At 36.9% G+C, this 19,681-nt stretch overlaps 1 protein-coding gene across 30 annotated transcripts in view; it reads left to right on the top strand.

The window, feature by feature from the left end:
* Positions 1-19,681, top strand: part of L3MBTL4 (L3MBTL histone methyl-lysine binding protein 4) — a 448,773-nt gene that overhangs the window by 106,546 nt on the left and 322,546 nt on the right. For 20 of the 30 annotated variants that reach the window (XR_012427319.1, XR_010582936.2, XR_012427317.1 and 17 more), the window contains one exon: positions 4,733-4,787. Coding sequence is in view for 23 of the 30 variants with exons in the window: in XM_065534193.2 (XP_065390265.1) it covers positions 4,733-4,787 (55 nt within the window). In the remaining 7 variants the exon portion in view is untranslated. Of the gene's footprint in view, positions 1-4,110; positions 4,289-4,732; positions 4,788-19,681 lie in introns of those variants that run through there. The other 10 variants (XR_010582934.2, XR_010582935.2, XR_012427316.1 and 7 more) reach the window with 8 other exon arrangements.

Genomic DNA, 19,681 nt, shown 5'->3' with positions numbered 1-19,681 from the left:
CCTTTAAAGAATGACATCAGGGGTCATGGTTGACCTCAACTTTTGCAGAGGGTAATGCAATCTTTCCGTAACATCCTTAAATAAATACTGAAAAAATGTTTGGGGTGAGTTTATTTTGGTTTCTGTTTTTAAGTAATAGTTAACTCTTTACATTTTGTTGCCTCATAGAAGACTGATGTCAGTTTACAACAGCCAGTAAAATTCACTTACAGATGGTGAAAACCGTGAGAAGGTGGTGTTTATAAGGCTATGTTAGATTTTTCACTTTTTGTTTTTGTATGTGTCTTAGCAAACACTTTAGAGAGATTTCATTTGGAGACTGTAGTTATATTACCAAGTATTTGAACAAAATGGAAGCATTTCATTCTCCCTGAGTGTGTCTGAATTCCAGTAGAGCAATGGAGAAAAGTCCCACAAATTTCTGTACTTTTATCCAAAAGGCGAATTCTATGTATCTTCAGTTTATATCCCACATTGGATTAGAGCAAAAAAGAAGTTGAAAAGTGGACTTGAACCAGCAGTTGAAATTCAAATAGCCATTTGTCACTGGGGTATTAAATAGGATTTCACTGTTTTCTACAGTTCATGAAACCAATGTGTATCACCCTCTGGGCCACAGATAGCAGGTTCTTATGGAACAAGAACAGCAGGGTTCTCAAAAATCCTTGAGTGTTCAGGAGTCTTTGGTCTGACAGCAAAGGAGAGCAAAGGGGCATTATCTGGCAGTTCCAAGGTGATGAATGGAAATTGCCAAACCCAAGTCAGCAGCTGAAAATCCTTCGTTTTGTTCCCTTGATTGGAATTCATAGACAGAGAAATGTAGACACTAATTAATTAGGAAACGTCACTGTGCCTTGTAGTAAAAGCATATGATGCATCCAGTGCCAGCAGGAGGGAACAGAACATTAAGCCTTTTTGGTTATTTTCCCACTTCATAATCCTCTCTTCCAAAATGATGGATTTTAAACTGGTGAATGGAAATGTACCATAGCAAAGACTTACTTTATGTTCCTTAAACCATTATCTCCCTTTTTTGCAGAACACTATTTTTTTCTGGAACTTTATTTTCAGTTTTCAGAATTAAAGTTTGAAACCTTAGAAATCGCAGTAATGGTTTCATTTTTCGCAATTTGCATTGATTTCCTTTAGTGGTCTGTCTGCAAGGATAAGATAAAGTGCTAATTTTTTTCTTTTGTTTTTTAAAATTAATTCTCTGTTCATTAATAGCAGTGTAGATTTATTACCTTTATGAAATAATTAATTAGCTAGACAGAAGCAAAGAATGTTAAAGCTAGCAGGAACTTTGGAGAACATTTAGTCCAATTTCTTTATTTTAACAGGAGAGAAAAATCAAGTCTAGAGAATGTAGGTCATTTGTTCAAAGTTAAATAGCTTTTAGTGGTGGGTTGAGATTTGACCTTAGGTTACCTAGCCCTAAAATCAGCATTTTCCCTGCTCTATCATATGATACTAAATACTTTTCCATGTGCAAAATTGTTTAAACTTAGGTCCCTCTGTTATAGATATATATGTTTATTCTGATATACACAATATAATCTTTCATGTATACATGTGCATGTTTACCTGTCTATAACCTTGATCCAACTAAAGAACATACAGACATTGGAAGCTTGGGCAATTTAAATCCAAAGTAAGAGGTAATGTTTTTGTGCGGAATATTTTTTTCTTTCTAGGCAGAATTTCAGTAGCAAATAAAGAAGTGTGAACCAAACACTCACTGAGTGACAGATAGCATATTATATATTTCTTTTTATTTTTGAACGATACAGTGATTATAAAAATGCTTCAGTAGCTGTAGTGTGAACATAATCAACTGTCGAATGCTGTTTATTTTTACTGTTTTAGGTTTTGCAGTAGAAGACAGTCTCTTTGTTTTGAATTACATATGTAAATTTCCTGTGTATTGAGTGAATGAACAGGGGTGGAACTGGGGTAAAGTGCTACCATGGGAAGTTAGACCCAAGGCAGCAGTTCATCATCTCACTTGCAGCAGAACAGGGTAGATATGATTGCATGACTGTTCCACTCCCACTGCATGCCCTGCTAAAAGGTGGTAGCCTTGCCACTCACAGTGAGGGCCGTATGCTTTTGGCAGTAGCATCTGCTGGGAGCTTGTTGGAATCTGTAATCTAAGGCCCTACCCTAGAGCCACTGAATCAAGGTCTGCATTTTAGTAAGATTCCCAGATGATTCCAATGCATGTTAAAGTGTGAGAAACACTGGCTTATAGTACATTTTAGCAGAATGTTATTTTGTTAATTGCACAAAGATATCTGTGATAACTTTGGATGTGAAATCTACCAGGCAGAAAAATTCTCTTTTTGAACCTTTCATTCTTGCCTTCATTCATCAAATATTTATTGACCTAGACTAGGTACCAGGCTATGTTTTGGGGATGAAAGACAATTAAGACACTGATACGATTTGTTACTATACAAATTGTCTTTTATACCTTAAAGCCATAGACTTAAAAAAGGAACCAAAAAAAGGTAGAAAAATGAAATTAATAGTATTTATTTCATCAGTTAAAAACTAGTTTGCTGTCATTAAAATATTAGTATACCCGATTCGTTTTTGAAAACCTGGTTTAGAGCTTTGTGATACCATTATGTGCAGTCTGTATTTCTTTTTTTTCTTTTTTTTTCGAGACAGAGTTTTGCTCATGTTGCCCAGACTGGAGTGCAATGGCGTGATCTCAGCTCACTGCAACCTCCGCCTTCCGGGTTCAAGCGATTCTCCTGTCTCAGCCTCCTGAGTAGCTGGGATTACAGGTGCCCACCACTACGCCCGGCTAACTTTTGGTATTTGTAGTAGAGACAAGGTTTCAGTATGTTAGCCAGGCTAGTCTCGAACTACTGACCTCAGGTGATCCTCCCGCCTCAGCCTTCCAAATGTGCAGTCTATTTTTTTTAGATTTGGTTTTTATGGTTGTCAAAGCTAGGGTGACCAAGCCTCCTCACTTGCCTACAACTAAGGAGTTTCCCCAGATGTGGGGCTTTTCAAAGTGCTATGAACAGGTCTGCCCCATTCTGACTGGGACTGACAGCCACACTAGCCATAACTTAAAGAAATCTATCCCCAAACTGTACAGGAATAAATTGAAGAAATATTTGTTAGTCAGACTTACTAAATCATAGTACTCATTTTTCAGCAAAAGTTTTTGTGTAAATCAGCTGCTAAATTTTCACATTCTCTGATGATAATTGTTCTTGGAAAGTAATGAAAACTATTCCATATTGGCCAGGTGTGGTGGTGCACGCCTGTAATCCCAGCACTTTGGGAGGCCGAAGTGGGCAGATCACTTGAGGTCAGGAGTTCGAGACCAGCCTGGGCAACATGGTGAAACCCCATCTCTAGTAAAAATACAAAAATTAGCCGAGTGTGGTGGTGTGCACCTGTAATCCCAGCTGGAGGCTGAGGCAGGAGAATCACTTGAACCTGGGAGGCGGAGGTTGTAGTGAGCCGAGATTGTGCCATTGCACTATAGCCTGGGCAACAGAGCGAGACTTCATCTCAAAAACAAAAAACAAACCCAAAAAACTGTTGCATATTTATGTTTCCAAAAGTAAGTTCAAAGCCTGCTTGAAACCCTTCATTTAAAATATTTTAAAACTGGGAAATTCTGTTCCCGATTTTTAAGTACATAATTATTACAAGTTTTTTTGTTTGTTTGTTTGTTTTTGAGACAGAGTCTCACTCTGCCACTCAGACTGGAGTGCAGTGGCACGATCTTGGCTCACTGGAACCTTCACCTCCTAGATTCAAGCGATTCTTCTGCCTCAGCCTCCCGAGTAGCTGGGATTACAGGCGCATGCCTGCACGTTCAGCTTATTTTTTCTTTTTTGTATTTTTAGTAGAGACAGAGTTTCACCATGTTAGGCAGGTTAGTTTCGAACTTCTTACCTTGTGACCTGCCTGCCTTGACCTCCCAAAGTGTTGGGATTACAGGTGTGAACCACCATGGCTGGCCACGGATTTTTAATAGGTGTAATATATTTTGATGGCCACAAAATGATGTAAATAAGACACATATCTGGATACCCACTTTCAAAGTGCTGTTTGTTATATCTTTCATAAAAGAAGCCACTTTCCTCGTCTTTGTTGAACGGTAAGTGTTCCTTTGAGAGTTGCAGTTAGAGCATGCCTTGCTTGTGCCATGGGGAGAGGCTGCACCATCTTGCTTGCTGCGTCTGCTTGTATTGTTCATCATACACAGTTTATGGTTTCTTTTCAGGAATCTTTGAAGTCACTTGTCCATTCTATGAAGGTCAGTTTGGTTAAAATTAAAGCATTTTAACTGAGTACTTACAAACTGTAGTAGACCCAGATAGGCTGAAAGCAAAAGTAGGATGGAGGGTTTGGCTTCAGCGTGAACCAAGCCTCTTCCGTCAGCCACTCCTGTGTGACTGTGAGGCCCAGGGATCCACTCAGAGAAGGTACCTGTGTCAACCTCAACATTAACTGTTATCGAAGCTTCCTGCCTCTTATATTTTAGCCAGAAACAATACTTTTAATGAATTCCTTCCACGTCCAAATGGATCATGTGTGCCTCTCCTGGGCGCCCACCGGAAGGCTCTGAGTACTGTGTGTATCGTCCCCCTCAGTGACAAGGATCTTCATAACTTTCCTTCCTGCAAAAATGAACATTAGTTTTCAGTGTTTCCAAAAATTATCCAGAAATACCACCTAAACCCCATTTTCTGTATTCTAGGAGCAAACTGAAGAAGAAAAGAAGCCCAAGGATGGCACAATCCCTTCGAGTCACGGTAATTATCACCAGTATTTACAGTGTTAGTTCACGGTGAACAACTTTTAAGTGAATTTTTATTAGATTGCTTAGTTGTTTTAGGTTTACTGATTTAAATATGTAATAATAGTTTCTATCATTTATTCAGGGTATTGCATACTCCTGCAGACTTTATCAGGGTCATCTAAGGTTTTCAAATATATGCTTCAAAAACGTCTGAAGCTCTTGTTATCTCATTTATTTGCCTTTTAAAAAGGCTTTAAATAAAACAACGTATTTGTAAATTTTCTCTGTGAAGAAGAAAATAAAGAGATGCTATTTAGTTTTTTAATAATCCTTTGTGTGAGCTTTTCCCAGACTGATGTGATCTTCTAATGATTGCATTGTATTAAAGTCATGTTTTAGAGGAGATTGTGCATTTGCTCTAAAGTGAATACTCCTCATTATGGTTATTAATACATCAATAGGTTTTAGATAATAGCCTTTTCATATTCAACTAATTCTCTGATGCTTTAAATTTAAGCCAACAGATGAAGATGCGATTTTCTGGGAATATATGTTCCACATATTTTGTGATTATTGCTATACAAGCAGACAGCTGTTACTAAATTTTCTATCAAATGTAGTAGAATGTCCAACAACATTGTGCTATTGTCTATGGAAAGGAAGCATATAAATATCATAATGCTCCTCTAATTAACTTGTAAAGTACCTTAACATTTTGTTGAGTAAGCTTTTGTGTCTGTTTTTAAATAATGGAAACACCTAAAAATACCTTGAAAAAAATGACAAATAAGAATTGAGATTTTAAAAGACCATTTTATATGGCTTAGTCTTGGGATGCAATATTGAGAATTTGTGATTTTTCTCCCTAGATGATTTTAAAAATAAAAGCTATTTTTAAATTATAAACGAATGGGTGGTGCTTTCAATTTATTTTCTTCTCTTGCTGCATCCCCAGGCCTGTCATGTTCTTTGCTGAAAAATCAAAACAGAATGCAGTAGTTTGATAATTATATAACTTGATGTCCAGTTCCATCAAAATGTACTTCAGTTATGTAACACTGGGATTTTAGAAATAAGTTTGGGCTGTACCTGGCCCTAACAGCAGGGTGTTGTTAAAACAATTTTTTTCTTCTCAGAGAGAGGTTGTGATTTATGATGTTGCTGTATCTCGCCTGCAGCTAATATTTTCACACTAATGTAAATTGTTTTAGGTTGTTTTATTCTGTGGTCGAAACATTTACTCTAGAAAAAGAAAAGCAGACTGAGGCCAACAATGTAAAACTATTCAGTCCCTCAAACTAACAGTCTTTCCTGATTTAGTATTTACAGTTTTATTACATCCAGGTATATATTTATCTCAAATAGCTTTTCAGTTTCATTTACTTTTTCTTGTTTTTAACAGGTCTGGGAGGGTCCAGTTGGAAGCTTTTCAGTTTTAACAGAAAGTAACTTTTTGCTGTGTTTTTTCATTGTTGGACTTGTTTTATAGTTAATAGTCCATTGTCAAAAGTTCGCACTGTGGCTGACTCCTCTTCAAATTTGATATTGTATTGTTCCTTTTTTCCCCAGCTGTAGAACATAATAAATGTTTAGAAAAAGGTTGAGATTTGGCGTGTGTATGTAGATGCTGTGAACTGCTAGTTGTAATGAGAATTGGATGATTTGAGGGCTTTTTGAGGTAATTTATATTTTTATCATTTTTAGTGGGACAAAGGAACTGATTTCCAAATTGTTTATTGTCCTAGCATTATAATGGGGATTTTTCTCCATGAAAGTAGTTTAATCTTTTATTGAGGTTGCTTATAAAACAAAATAGATTTAGTCTCTTACCTCATGTCTTAGAAATAGTAACAAAAGAAAATACTAAACAAAAACCCCACAGAACTGTATATGTACACATAATATATTTATATGTGAACAGAAAATTGTGTTGAAAAATAGGTCAGGCATGGTGGCTCATGCCCATAATCCTAGCACTTTGGGAGACCACGGCAGGTGGATCTCTTGAGCTCAGGAGTTCAGGACCAGCCTTGGCAACATAGTGAAACCCCATCTCTACCACAAATGCAAAAAAATTAACCGGGTCTGGTGGTGTGCGCTTGTAGTCCCAGCTACTTGTGGGGCTGAGGCAGGAGGATAGCTTGAACCCAGGAGGTCGAGGCTGCAGTGAGCCAAGATCCTGTCACTGCACTCAAGCCTGGGGCACAAAGTGAGATCCTGTATTAAAAAAAAAAAATTATATTGCAAAATAAACCTTAATTCTTAGTAGTGATTTTATAACAAGCATGTGTTTCTTTGGAAATCATTTTTAAAACATTTTATTGAGTGCCCAGTCTGTGCGACTGATACTGAAGCCTGTGTTACAGCTGATGAAGCTTTAAGAGGCCATTTGACTTTTGTGAGGTAAACTTAACTAGTTAGTGGTGGATGCAGAATTTGAACCCACATCTAGCAAGTTCTGAAGCCTGTGCTCATTTTGCTTTATGTTCTTTCTACATTAACATTCTTCTTTCTATGTAGCTGTTAACGCAAAGGCAGAGAAAACTAGAATCTTGATTAGAAATGGGACGGGAAAAAAATAACTGCTAATAATCAAAGTATTAATAGTGTCTACTACATCCCTCTGTGTTCTTGGGGACTGGCTGAACTAGATTTTACCTGACATAGTCATGCTGAGATTAAGTTTTTGATTCTTTTGGAAACTCTCTGACATAAACTGTTCATAGTAATTCTAAAATCTTAACTAAGATAGCTCTAAGAGAAGGCTTGTTTCAGTATTACTTGTTAATGATTGTGTGTGATTAAATTTTAGAATTAGTATTGCCAATCACAGTGTAATCCCAGACCTATATGCCTTTACATTTGAATAGCTAAAATAAAAACAACTGATTTATTCAGTTGAACAAGTGATCTGGCTTCTCTCCTTCTAAATGTGTAAGTGCTCTTTTTAACTAACACAGTATTAATATTTATTTGGTTGAGTGTTGGGGCAATGAGGTGTTTTTTTATTTTATTTTATTTATTTATTTTTTGAGATGGAGTTTCACTCTTGTTGCTGAGGCTGGAGTGCAATGGCACAATTTTGGCTCACTGCAACCTCTACCTCCCAGGTTCAAGCGATTCTCCTGCCTCAGCCTCCAGAGTAGCTGGGATTACAGGTGCCCGCCACCACACCCAGCTAATTTTTTGTATTTGTAGTAGAGATGGGTTTCACCATATTGGCCAGGCTGGTCTCGAACCCCTGACCTCAGGTGATCCACCTGCCTTGGCCAGGCAAAGTGTTGGGATTACAGGCGTGAGCCACCGTGCCTGACCCTGGCAGTGAGGATTTCATAAACATAAAAGGAATATAAGAAATTGTGAAAGAAAATTAAATGTATGCATATCTAAATTAAACTCTGTACATTAAAGAACCTCATAATAAACAAGATTAAAAGGGAAACAACAAATTAGCAAATATTATCCACAACTATAGCTAATAAAAGGTCAATAATAGATAGAGGAATTAGAAAAAAAAAATGAGATATACAAGATCTCAGTCCAAAAACAGGCAAAGGGCATAAACAGGTAATTCAGATAAGAAGAAACCAAAGTGGCTAAAAATGAATATATTTAAAATAGTCTCATTAAAAAGCAAAAGCAAAGAAACATAAATTTAAAAGTAGTGATGATATTTTTTAACTTACCAAATGAATGACATTTTTTAAAAACTGCTCATACTCTTTGCTGGTGGGATCGGGGAGACTGAGTCTTGGCATACTGCTACTGAGAGTAGACTTTGGTTCTGTGGTTTGGAGGACATACCGGTAGTATTTATCAAAAGTGCTGAGTAAACATTTCCTTCAAGTCCACTTTTTGACATTTCTCCTAATGATATCAGCATGTGCATTCCATTTATGCATGTGATAGTCATTGTGGTACTATTTGTAAATAATGAAAAGTTGGAAATATTGATAATTCAGATGTCCAACAGCTTAGGAATAGGTACAACATTGTGTGTAGACAAGTATGTAGTCACTTAAATGCCTTGAAAAAATTTAAATTACATGAGGAGAAAAGCTTATAACAAAATATTAGGGGAAGAAACCCCCAGGGGATTGGTCTAAATGATGGCTAAATAGAATTCACTTATCTGTAGAGTGAGAAAAGATGTTAACGATTATTATCTCTAAATTGTTAGATAAAAAGTATATTTTCCAATTATTATATTACAATTAGTATTTAATCATGTTATAATCAGACAAATATTATTAAAAAATAAATTCAGAAATTCCTGAACTAAAAACTTTAATTTGTAGAATAGGGAGTATTGTTGGAATATCTGTTCTTAGATTTTTCTAAGTAAACTTTAATTTTTGGAAAAATTTTAGAAAAGTTGCAAATATAGTGCAGAAATGGTCCTGCGGACCTTCACCCAGTTTCTCCTAAGATTAACATCTTAGATGACCATGCAACATTTGTCAGAACTAAGTAACATTGGTACATCACTATTCACTAAACTAGAGACTTCATTCAGATATCACCAGTTTTTCTACTAATGTCCTTTTTCTGTTCCAAGACAGTCCAGAACATCACTTTGTATTTAGCATTGCATGTAGGTTTCTTCTACTGTATATTCTTGTTTTGTTCTCTCATGCCCAGAAGTCGCCAGTAGCATCTAAGTTTCTTAAGAGCTACAGTATTTCCTCATCTGCCATCAACTCACCATGTCCTCACCATCTGTGTCCACAATCATCATTGCACTGAAACTATTCTTGTGTACCTTACCAGCGCCTCATAGTCACTAATACTGTGTTAATTAATGGAACCAAGGACCTCCCAGATCAATGGAAGCCTTCGTGCTCTTATTTTTCTTCTACTTGAAGATGGACTTAGACATTAAAACTGAACTCACCTTTGTTCCCCAGAGTTCAGTCTGCTTCTCCTATAATCCCTCATCCTGTAGCACCATCATCAACCTGTAGTCAAACTAGACTCGTGGAGATATCCTTACTCCTCCCTCCCATTTACCGCTGACTCCAACCCAAATGCCTTTTCTCAACTCGTCCTTCTTGACATCTTCTATCAATTAATGTCTCCCCACCTTTGATTAGTTCCTGGTCACTTTTCAGTCTTTCTGTATCCTCTCCTCCCCAAATAAGATTTATCTGAAATTCTGTTACTGGATCATAACCCCCCTTCTCTAGAATGCTGCTGGAGACCCCTCACCACCTGGCACTTGTCACCTGCCACCAGGACCCCTGTCTGCTTCACTGCAGCTGTACAGAACATGCAGTTGAGAACTTACTGTCTGAAGAAGTGCTTTCTCTGCCTGGAGGGTCTTTCTTCTGGTTGACTTCTTCAAAACCTCACTATCTTCTTAACTTTTCTTATTTTGTATTTTTCTCCCTATTTTATTTTTTCTCAGCATATTCTAGGGCAATTTGGTTTTTTAAAAAAATTCAGTTACATAATATACCAATTCTCCTCCCTAAGTTAGATGTCTTTTAAAAAGGCATAGAATCATGTCCAGTCAGACCAATAAAATCTATCATTTACTACACTGAAGTCATAATTTACTAAAGCTCTAGAGTATTAATTAGCTAAAAGGCCTGAAGAAGCAGGGCTTCTAAAAGTGCTTAACTTATTATCAGGGAGTAGTTTTGGTGCTGGGGGATATGGCTTATTAAATGATTCTACAAGCTTCAAAGATGATTCCTTGAATATTATCCCAGAGTCTTTTGTTGCAGAAGCTAGTTTACTTCCTGGGTGTAATGACAGAAGCACTTTCTTGCAAAGTAATTATATGTCAGTGGATCTAATGTCGGTATTTTCTAAACTTTGTGCAGGATCTGTCCATTCCCACTGAGGTAATTCCTTACCTAAGAATGGGTATCAATAATAAAAAGGGGAAAACCAAATCACTTTTACTTTATTCAATTCCTATTAATACAGATGCCGTTTACTATCATTAAGTAAACAGTTAAATATTTAGGCTGAACTGTGCATGAGAACTCTGCCCCTGTGATCCAGTCGCCTCCAACCAGGCCCCACCTTCAGCAATGGAGATTACAGTTGTACATGAGATTTTGTGGGGACGCAGATCCAACCCATATCAGCTACTTTGAACCTAAAGAATTATATTTCCACTGAGCCATGACACTCAGTGGAGGATTAACAGGGGACTTCTTTCTAAGTAAAGAACTTTTTGCAGGGGCACTTCAATAATTGAAGCCTCCACATGCATTTTGATGAAAACACTACTTTCTAACAAGTAGTTTTCAGTATGTATTTTCAAATAATTTCTTTGCTCTTGATTCTGGTTTATAAATGAGCTAAGCTTTCAACTTTTCTGATTTAAGGCCTGCCCCCCCTCCCCATGGGATTCTGTCCCTTTTGGTTGAATTTGTGCTGGGAATAAAGATGCTTATAAAGGGAAGGAACATGTTCATTTTCTTCCTGGAGTCAATCAATAATGGCATCAAGGAATCAAACTGTGTAAAGCACAAAGATAGGACAAGTGCTTGTATTCATAAAGGCTATATATATATACACACACACACGCATATATATACATATATACACACACGTATATATATGTACATGTACACATATGTGTATATATATATAGATATTTTCTTGAGACAGAGTTTCACTCTTGTTGCTCAGGCTGGAGTGCAGTGGCACGATCCTGGCTCACTGCAACTTCCGCCTCCTGGGTTCAAGCAATTCTCCTGTCTCAGCCTCCCAAGTAGTTGGGATTACAGGTGTCCACCACCATGCCCAGATAATTTTTGTATTTTTAGTAGAAATGGGGTTTCACTGTGTTATCTAGGCTGGTAACAAACTCCTGACCTCGTGATCTGTCCATAATGGCCTCCCAAAATGCTGGGATTACAAGTGTGAACCACCGCGCCTGGCCTCATAAAGGCTGTTTTATGAAGACAGTTTTTATGTGCCAGGAGGAACTCTTTAATAGATGAAAGCAAACACTGTATTAAAAATGTTGCCTTATTAAATAACTTCCTGTGACGCCTTCAGATTATGAACGTCTTCATGCCATCCTACAGAGGAACCCCCTCTGAAGACAATATGAAGTCTCCTGCATCTGTGATGAGAGGTCCCTGGTGGATAATAAGAGCGCTGAACTCTGGAAAAGGGACTGCGTACTCTGTTTTTTTGATTGATTGAGCAAAAAGACAGTGTCACAGAGCAGCACTTAGTTCTAGTGGAGACGTCTGTGAAGGCTTCAAGCCCTGTAGGCAGTGCACTTACGCAGGGAGGGCCTGGGGGTGGCCAGTCACCATCTCCTGCTGAGTAAACTCCCCATCTTCCTTCCTGTGGGTTTTGCTCATTCTCTTCCTAAAGCCAGAGGTTTCTGTTTCATTTTGAGTTTGAATCAAAGGATTCCTTTCGTTACCGTGCTTGATTTTTCAAAGCATATTTGACTTTTGCTCAGCATAATTACCTTTTGCTGCTGCAATTGAAGCTGCCACTTTGGGGCATTTTAAATGTTCGCTCAGACCTAAACTTTTCATGTGAAATATTTGGACCACAAACTCATTTGCTGACATGCTTATTTTAAATGACTGCATCATCTCCCTGGGCTCCCTCTCTTAGCGCCACAGACTACTCTTGTTCTCCTTTTTTAATTGATATTTTATAAACATTGGAAACTTTTTATATCAAACTTATTTAAAAAAGGCTGCAAGTACAGGACAAAGATTTTTTTTATTCCTGAATGAGAGAGTAAGTTGTCAATCTGATACCTCATCACCCCCAATACATGATTATGTATTTCCTACAGATAAGAACATGCCCTGCTCAACCACACTACAGCCAACCTTTCCAAGCAGGAACTTAGCATTGACACATTACTGCTATCCAAGCTTCAGGCCTCATTTCAAGTTTCACCAAGTACTCCAGTAACATCCTTTATAGTAAAGGGATCAGCTCAGAATCATATGTCACATTAAGTTGTTGTGTATCTCCAGCCTCCTCAATCTGGAATGGTTCCTCAGCCTTTCCTGAACTTTCATGACCTGGACACTCTTGAAGATTACAGGCCAATTATTTGGTAAAATGTCTCTCAGTTTGGATGTGCCTGATCCTGCCTCATGATGAAATTCAGGTTATGTATCTTGGGGGAAATATCACCGGAGTGATGCTTCTCCCACCACTGCTTCATAGTAGATGACACATGATTTCGGTATGTTCCATTTATGAGGATAACTTTGGTTTCTTGATTAAGGTAGTGTCTTCCAGGTTTTTCCACTATAAAGTCACAATTTTTCCTTTGGAATTAGTAAGTGTTTTATAGGGTGGTAATTCAAAACTAAAAATATCATGTTTTAAACAAATGTCTTTTTATTTATTTCTTTATGGATTCGTGGCTTCTTCTTTTATTCAGTGGATTTTAATCCCTTTTTTTTCATTATTTTGATGCTAAAGTTGTCCCCAGTTTGGCCAGTGAATCCCCTTCAAGCTGGTTTTGGTGTCCTTTTGATTGTCTCTATTATTCTTTGAGCACTTCTGTGTTTTCTGACACTAGATGTTTTAGGCTTATCTTGAACTCTCCTTGCCCCAGACACTGAATCAGTCATTTCTCTAAAGAGCTGTGGCTCTTTTTATGTGGCCAAGGCTAGGTGTGTTCATTGCTATTAGGATGTTATTGCTCCTAGGCCCTCTCAGTGGACAGAGCTAAGGAAAGTCTGTTTGTATATTTATGAACAGATGTCTATATGTTGAAGTTGAGTAAACTATAGAGATGAATTTCTATATTTAAAATGTTTTATTCGGGAAGCAAGAATTAGAGTTTGGGGTATACACACAGACTGGCTGGTCTTCGTTATGTCTGAAGAACAAAGAGAAGGTTGGAGGTTTCATAAGAAGGAGAAATGTTAGGTATTGTTTTAAAAGAACGTTTCCTGGCTCTAGTAAAGTTATGGGGGAACTGGCAAGCCCTGATTGATGAGTGATGTCAGAGGGTAAAACTAGCCTTAGAGTTGGAGGACGTGGTTTCAGTAGCCATTAAATAAAACTGGTTTCAGGTTACAGTAGGTGGCTTCAGCAGCCAGGCTTCCAGAGATTAATATGCTTGGAGCAGTGGTGTGTGCCCTGAGGACCTTGTCCTCCTGGCTTCTTGACTCTGTCTCAGTTGGTTATGACAAGAATGATCCATTTTATGTGACCAACTTTCACATTTCCCCCTTTTGATCAAAATCTTTTTCTGAAAGTATTGGTGACAAACTATTTTGAAGTTAGGTTAACTGTCCCTTGATTCTAGGACCTGTCCTAGTTGTCTCTGTCCTACAATGGGGGGAAGGTATGGGGGTCTATATCAGGGATCTGGGCCATATCTGAGTAATAAAGAGGCCAGAAGGAAAAATTTTCTGAGATTTGTTTGGAATCCAGCATCAAATTACTGCTTGTCAGTTTCATAGGCATCAGCAGTCATCTGCAGGTGTTGAGCTAGCATTATTCTATTAGGAGAGTCGACTTTACAAATATTAGACAGGAAATGAGAATAATGTGTAGAACTCATAATGCAAAATATAATTAGCAACAATGTAATAAATCTAGTTTGAATAATGATTCAAAACCTCAAACCTAATTCTTAAAGTAATCAACTAAAGTAACTAAAAGACCATGGGAGAAACTTGGTGAAACCTATTGTAGCCATTGAGTAGCATTTTATGACTGTCTTGAATTTATTTTTTTATTTTTAATTGATGCGTACTACATGTACATAGTTTATAGTACATATGATAATAGATTGATATAATTTGTAAAAATCAAAATTAGTTTGCTGGAGATATCCATCACTTTAAATATGTCTTCATGCTTAGAAATATTTGAATTACTCTCTTCTAGCTATGTTAGTGGTGTTGAATTGCTTGAGCTCCTTACATATTTGTCAGATGGATAGTTTGCAAATGTTTCCTCCCATTCTGTAGGTTGTCCCTTCACTTTGTTGATGGTTTCTTTTGCTGTACAGAAAGTTTTTAGCTTGGTATAATTCCATTTGTCCATTTGTGATTTGGTTGTTTGTGCTTTTGAGGTCTTACAAAGAAAATCTTTGCTTAGACTAATGTTCTGGAGCATTTCTTCAAAGTTTTCTTCTAGTAGCTTCATAGTTTCAGGTCTTAGATTTTCATCTTTAATCCATTTTTATTTGATTTCTGTGTATGGTGAGAGATAGGGGTCCAGTTTCTTTCCTCTGCATATGGATATCCAGTTTCCCCGGCACCATTTATTGAAGTGAATGTCCTTTCCCCATTGTATGTTCTTGGTGCCTTTTGTTGAAGATAAGTTGGCTATAAGTGCATGGATTTATATCTGGGTTCTCTGTTGTGTTCCATCAGTCTGTGTGTCTATTTCTATGCCAGTACCATGCTGATTTGGTAACCAAATAGTATATGTAATATACTATAATATAGTTATAGTAAATGTTGAAGTCAGTAGTGTGATGCTTCCAGCTTTGCTCTTTTTGCTCAGGATTGCTTTGGCTGTTCGGGGTCTTTTGTGGTTGACTGGGTTGAATTAAAGCAAACAATGATAACTCTGCTAAAGGGATCAGCAGTACAATTTGAATACACAGTTGTGTCAGGGATATTGTCAAGGTTGCCAAATAGATTAACTAAAAGGATATCTTAGGCTGGAGTTTGTCAAGTTACGTATAGCATTTACTAATTGTGAAATTTTAATTGCAGCATTATTTTGTTAAGTCAAAAAGGTAGAAAAAGGGGCGAGAGTCTCATGTGGTAGGGAGCCTTATACCCATATCTTGAGAAAAGCTGTCTACAATGTGAAAAATGTCAGTTTCTCATCCTGGTTTGCAATTTGAATGTCTCTAGTTACGGCTTTGGGCAGTTTGGTGAACTTTCTGTGTGGCCTATACATCAGGCACAAGACTTGTTCCTTAAAATTTATCTAGTTTAAGTTTATATAGGGCTTCAGAATACAGCAGTGCCTGTTTTAGTAATTTTATGTTAGAAAGTTGGATGGGATGAATCTAGAAGAATTTAGGATCTAGTCTAGAATCATAGGTAGATAACGAGAACTTGCAGCTGGCTGGGCGTGGTGGCTCACGCCTGTAATCCTAGTAGTTTGGGAAGCCGAGGCGGGTGGAACACCTGAGGTTAGGAGTTTGAGACAAGCCTGGCCAACATGATGAAACCCTGTCTCTACTAAAAACACAAAAATTAGCTGGGCATGGTGGCATATGCTGTAGTCCCAGCTACTTGGGAGGCTGAGGCAGGAGAATTGCTTGAACCTGGGAGTTGGAGGTTGCAATGAGCTGAGATGGTACCACTGCTCTCCAGCCTGGGTGATAGTGTGAGACTCTGTCTCAAAAAAAGAAAAAAAAAAAAGAATTTCAGTCAGTTCACTTGTAAAATTAAAGTCATTCATGTAGTCATAGTGATAATCAAAAAGCTGTAAAAAGCAATACAGAATTAAATGGAAAACATCCTTAATTATTTTAAAGCTTAGTTTTTGTTTTTTTGTTTTGTTTTGTTTTCATGTAATCAAAAATCTAATAAAGGCAACACAGGAAATTATATTTCATAATTTCATATATAAACATAAACTCGTTTCTTAGGCAAGCTACCAAAAAGGTAAAGAAAAACCTTCTGCAGTCTGATTGTTCCTTTTTCTAGGCAGCTCATTTAGATAACCTGGAAGTAGGCTGGGCACGGCACCTCATGCTGGTAATCCAAGCACTTTGGGAGATCCAGGTGGTACGATCATTTGAGCCCAGGCGATCAGCCTGGGCAACCTAGTGGAACCTCGTCTCTACACCAAATAAACAAAATTAGCCTGGTGTGGTGGCACGTGTCTGTGGTCCCAGCCACTCAGGAGGCTGTGGCCAGAGGATTACTTGAGCTCAAGAGGCTGAAGCTGTGGGTTACGATCACACAATTGCACTCAAGCCTAGGCAACAGAACAAGTCCTTGTCTCAAACAAACAAAAACAAAACAAACAAACAAACAAAAAGATAACCTCTAAGTGAAACCTGATGAAAGGTTACTTGATCAGACACAGAAGAAATGTGTCCAGTGTTATGGATGTAGCAACTCATGAGGACAGAATCAAGTTATACTGCATGAAAACATTGCTTTTCTAGGCCTTCAAGATAAACATTTAACTGTCAGGCCACAATAGCTGAGTTAGACTTGTACTGAAAAGTTACAGGATCTGGAAAAAAAAAGTTGAAGTAGAGAGTTATCACCTCAGTCCTTCTCAAGGAGAGGAAAAGCTGAAGGCAATGATGTATGACCTATGAATCACATGCGGTGAGATACAGCAAAGATTAACCTCTGAGATAGGAATCTGAGAAATTTCAAAAGGAAAACTTTACCTAAAGAAATCAAATTACCATTTTAAATGAAGAGGACAACATTTTAAACCTGAAACTAGGAAACTAAATGGATCTCATGAAGAAATGCGTTAGGAATAGGAACCGTGTGGTTTAGAAGATGGCCGTTAAACAGATTTTATAAAGAAAAATCAAAACCTCTTGTAATTTTTAAAACAGCAGATCAATACTTCAAAAAAACCTTGTTTTAAATATAGAGGGCTAGACTCTGGTCCTATATCAGTGCACCCCTCACACTAACATTTAATTTTTAGAAATTTTAGAAAAACGAGCAAATTTTTCCAATTTGTTTAAACCCAGTCATGCATAAAACGTCCTACCTAAGACCCATTCTTTATAAATCTTTTTTGACTTGTTTAGACTTTTATTATTTTCCCCAACCCTCAGTCTCAGTCCTACAATTTTTCTCTTTTTAAAAAAACTTTGGGACAACCATCATTTTATCTTAGGACAACAATTTACTACATAAGATTCTTTCTCATACAAATTTTTTTCTTTAAATTTATATTTTGATTATTAGACCTAAGTATATTTGGTCTTTTTATAAAATTTAAGGAGGCAAGAAGGGATTTATATTTATTCAACAATTTGTTTCATTTTTTATCTTATTTGGATATGACCCAGAAACTTAATGATTTATTATTTAACAATAATATAAATTTAGTATTTTAAATTATAGGAAAATTTCATTGTAAACTGTATTCCATTTACAATTACCTAACATTTATTTTTAAAATTATGATACCTGGATTACTTATGACAAGTGAGATATTAGAGCTAGTTATTATTTCAAGTTTTTTTTTTTTAAATTAACCAATTTTATATCCTGTTAATACCAGGTATTTACCTAAGTAAAACCTTTAAGTTGAATACATGGGTATCTTAATGATAACTCAGAAGATAGCTGTTTTTATTAAATCAACAATATTAAATTGATCTTATTTATCAAAGAATTGCATAAATAAGATCATTTTTTTTAGGCTGAGTTCATAGGTTTGTGACCTTCAAACATTTAGCAGATGTTTACTGTCTGACCAGTAAGCTCAGGCAAAAATATATGTTGACAATTTTGAAGATATTTCTAATTTATCAAAGATTTACTTAAGTCATGTGAACTAAAACTAAACATTTGGGTTAATTAGCATATAGTTTATATGGGCACTCATTTAAATCAACTGGAATAAAATTTCTTAAGGGATTTCTTGATGACTATGCCAGATTATATTGTGTTGACACAGCATACAACATAATACATGTACATATGCATAAATACATTGTAAACACATATACATACACATAAAGATTGTATAGCTTTTATTTTAGAATTTTAGTTATGAGATTATAAAACATGTACACTCACCAGTTTATAAAAGACAGTTGGATTCAGATTATTTTTCTGACAAAATGGGATAGGGTTAAACTTTAATATTTTGCTTTTATTTTGTTAAGACAGAGTCTCATTCTGTCACCTAGGCTGGAGTGCAGTGATGCAACCACAGCTCACTGTAGCCTTGACCTCCTGGGCTCAAGTGATCCTCCTGCCTCAGCCTCCCGAGTAGCTAGGACCACAGGCATGTAGCCACCATACCTGGCTAATTTCTAAGTTTTTGTAGAGACAGGATCTCATTGTGTTGCCCAGGGTAAGATTTCTTTAAATAGGTAATCTTATAAAGGCTGTGAACCAAATTTTGGATAAAGCAGTTTGAATCAGATACTAATATCCTGCATTAGAAAAAGGATAGTCAACAGTGAAATGTGACTGAATGATATGGGGAGGCCCACAAGCTAAGAGCCTACCAAGGTCTGCATAGTGTTTTCTTGGTCTGGATTCTTTGTCCTTGAAGACAAGAATGTTGCTATTCCTTTTAGTGTAGAGAGGGTGTTATTTACATGGGAGTTTCACCTTTTGCTTTTAAGAAACAGCACAGCGATCAAAATGATTTTCTTCTCTATCTGCTGGCTTTTAAGTGTCTTGCTTGTATAGTATGCCAGAATAGCTGAGGAGTTTTGGAAAAAGGGAGCTAAGTTTAGAGAAGGAGAAAGAGGAGAAATTTTAGGATTTTCGGAAGGGGAGGGAAAACACCAGAGAAGAAAGAGTCAGCCTTAGGACAATCTTTTGTAGTGAGGCAGTCTTTGAGGCTTTTTTTTTTTTTTTTTTTTCTGGAGCTTCGTGTATCAATTGAGCTATGAGTCTTATTTGGAGTGTATAATTTTATAGCTGTGGTCTTTTAGTTTAAAGAAAAGCAGCCTGTTTAAATGATCCCTATAATGTTTGAACATGCTATCAGCTGGAGTCCTAGGAAATAGCTTGGCATGCCTTTGAACTTTGAAAGCCCATTTATAACTAAATTTATCTAGGTGATTCAGTTTAATGCCGAATACACAAAAGCCAATGAAAATGCAAGCACCGAATACACAAAAGTCAAATTAATATGCAAGTGCCTATGGAAAAGAAAATACAGACTTAGCAAGAAGGACCGTAAGTTGCCTTCTCCAATTGAAGGGGAAAAGTTCCTTCACTGAAGCCTCAGTCCGAAGGCTGAAAAATT

Source organism: Macaca fascicularis, chromosome 18, assembly GCF_037993035.2.
Source record: "Macaca fascicularis isolate 582-1 chromosome 18, T2T-MFA8v1.1".
Classification (NCBI taxonomy): Eukaryota; Metazoa; Chordata; class Mammalia; order Primates; family Cercopithecidae; genus Macaca; species Macaca fascicularis.
Note: the sequence above shows the minus strand (reverse complement) of the source record. Positions and strands in the feature narration are given on the sequence as shown.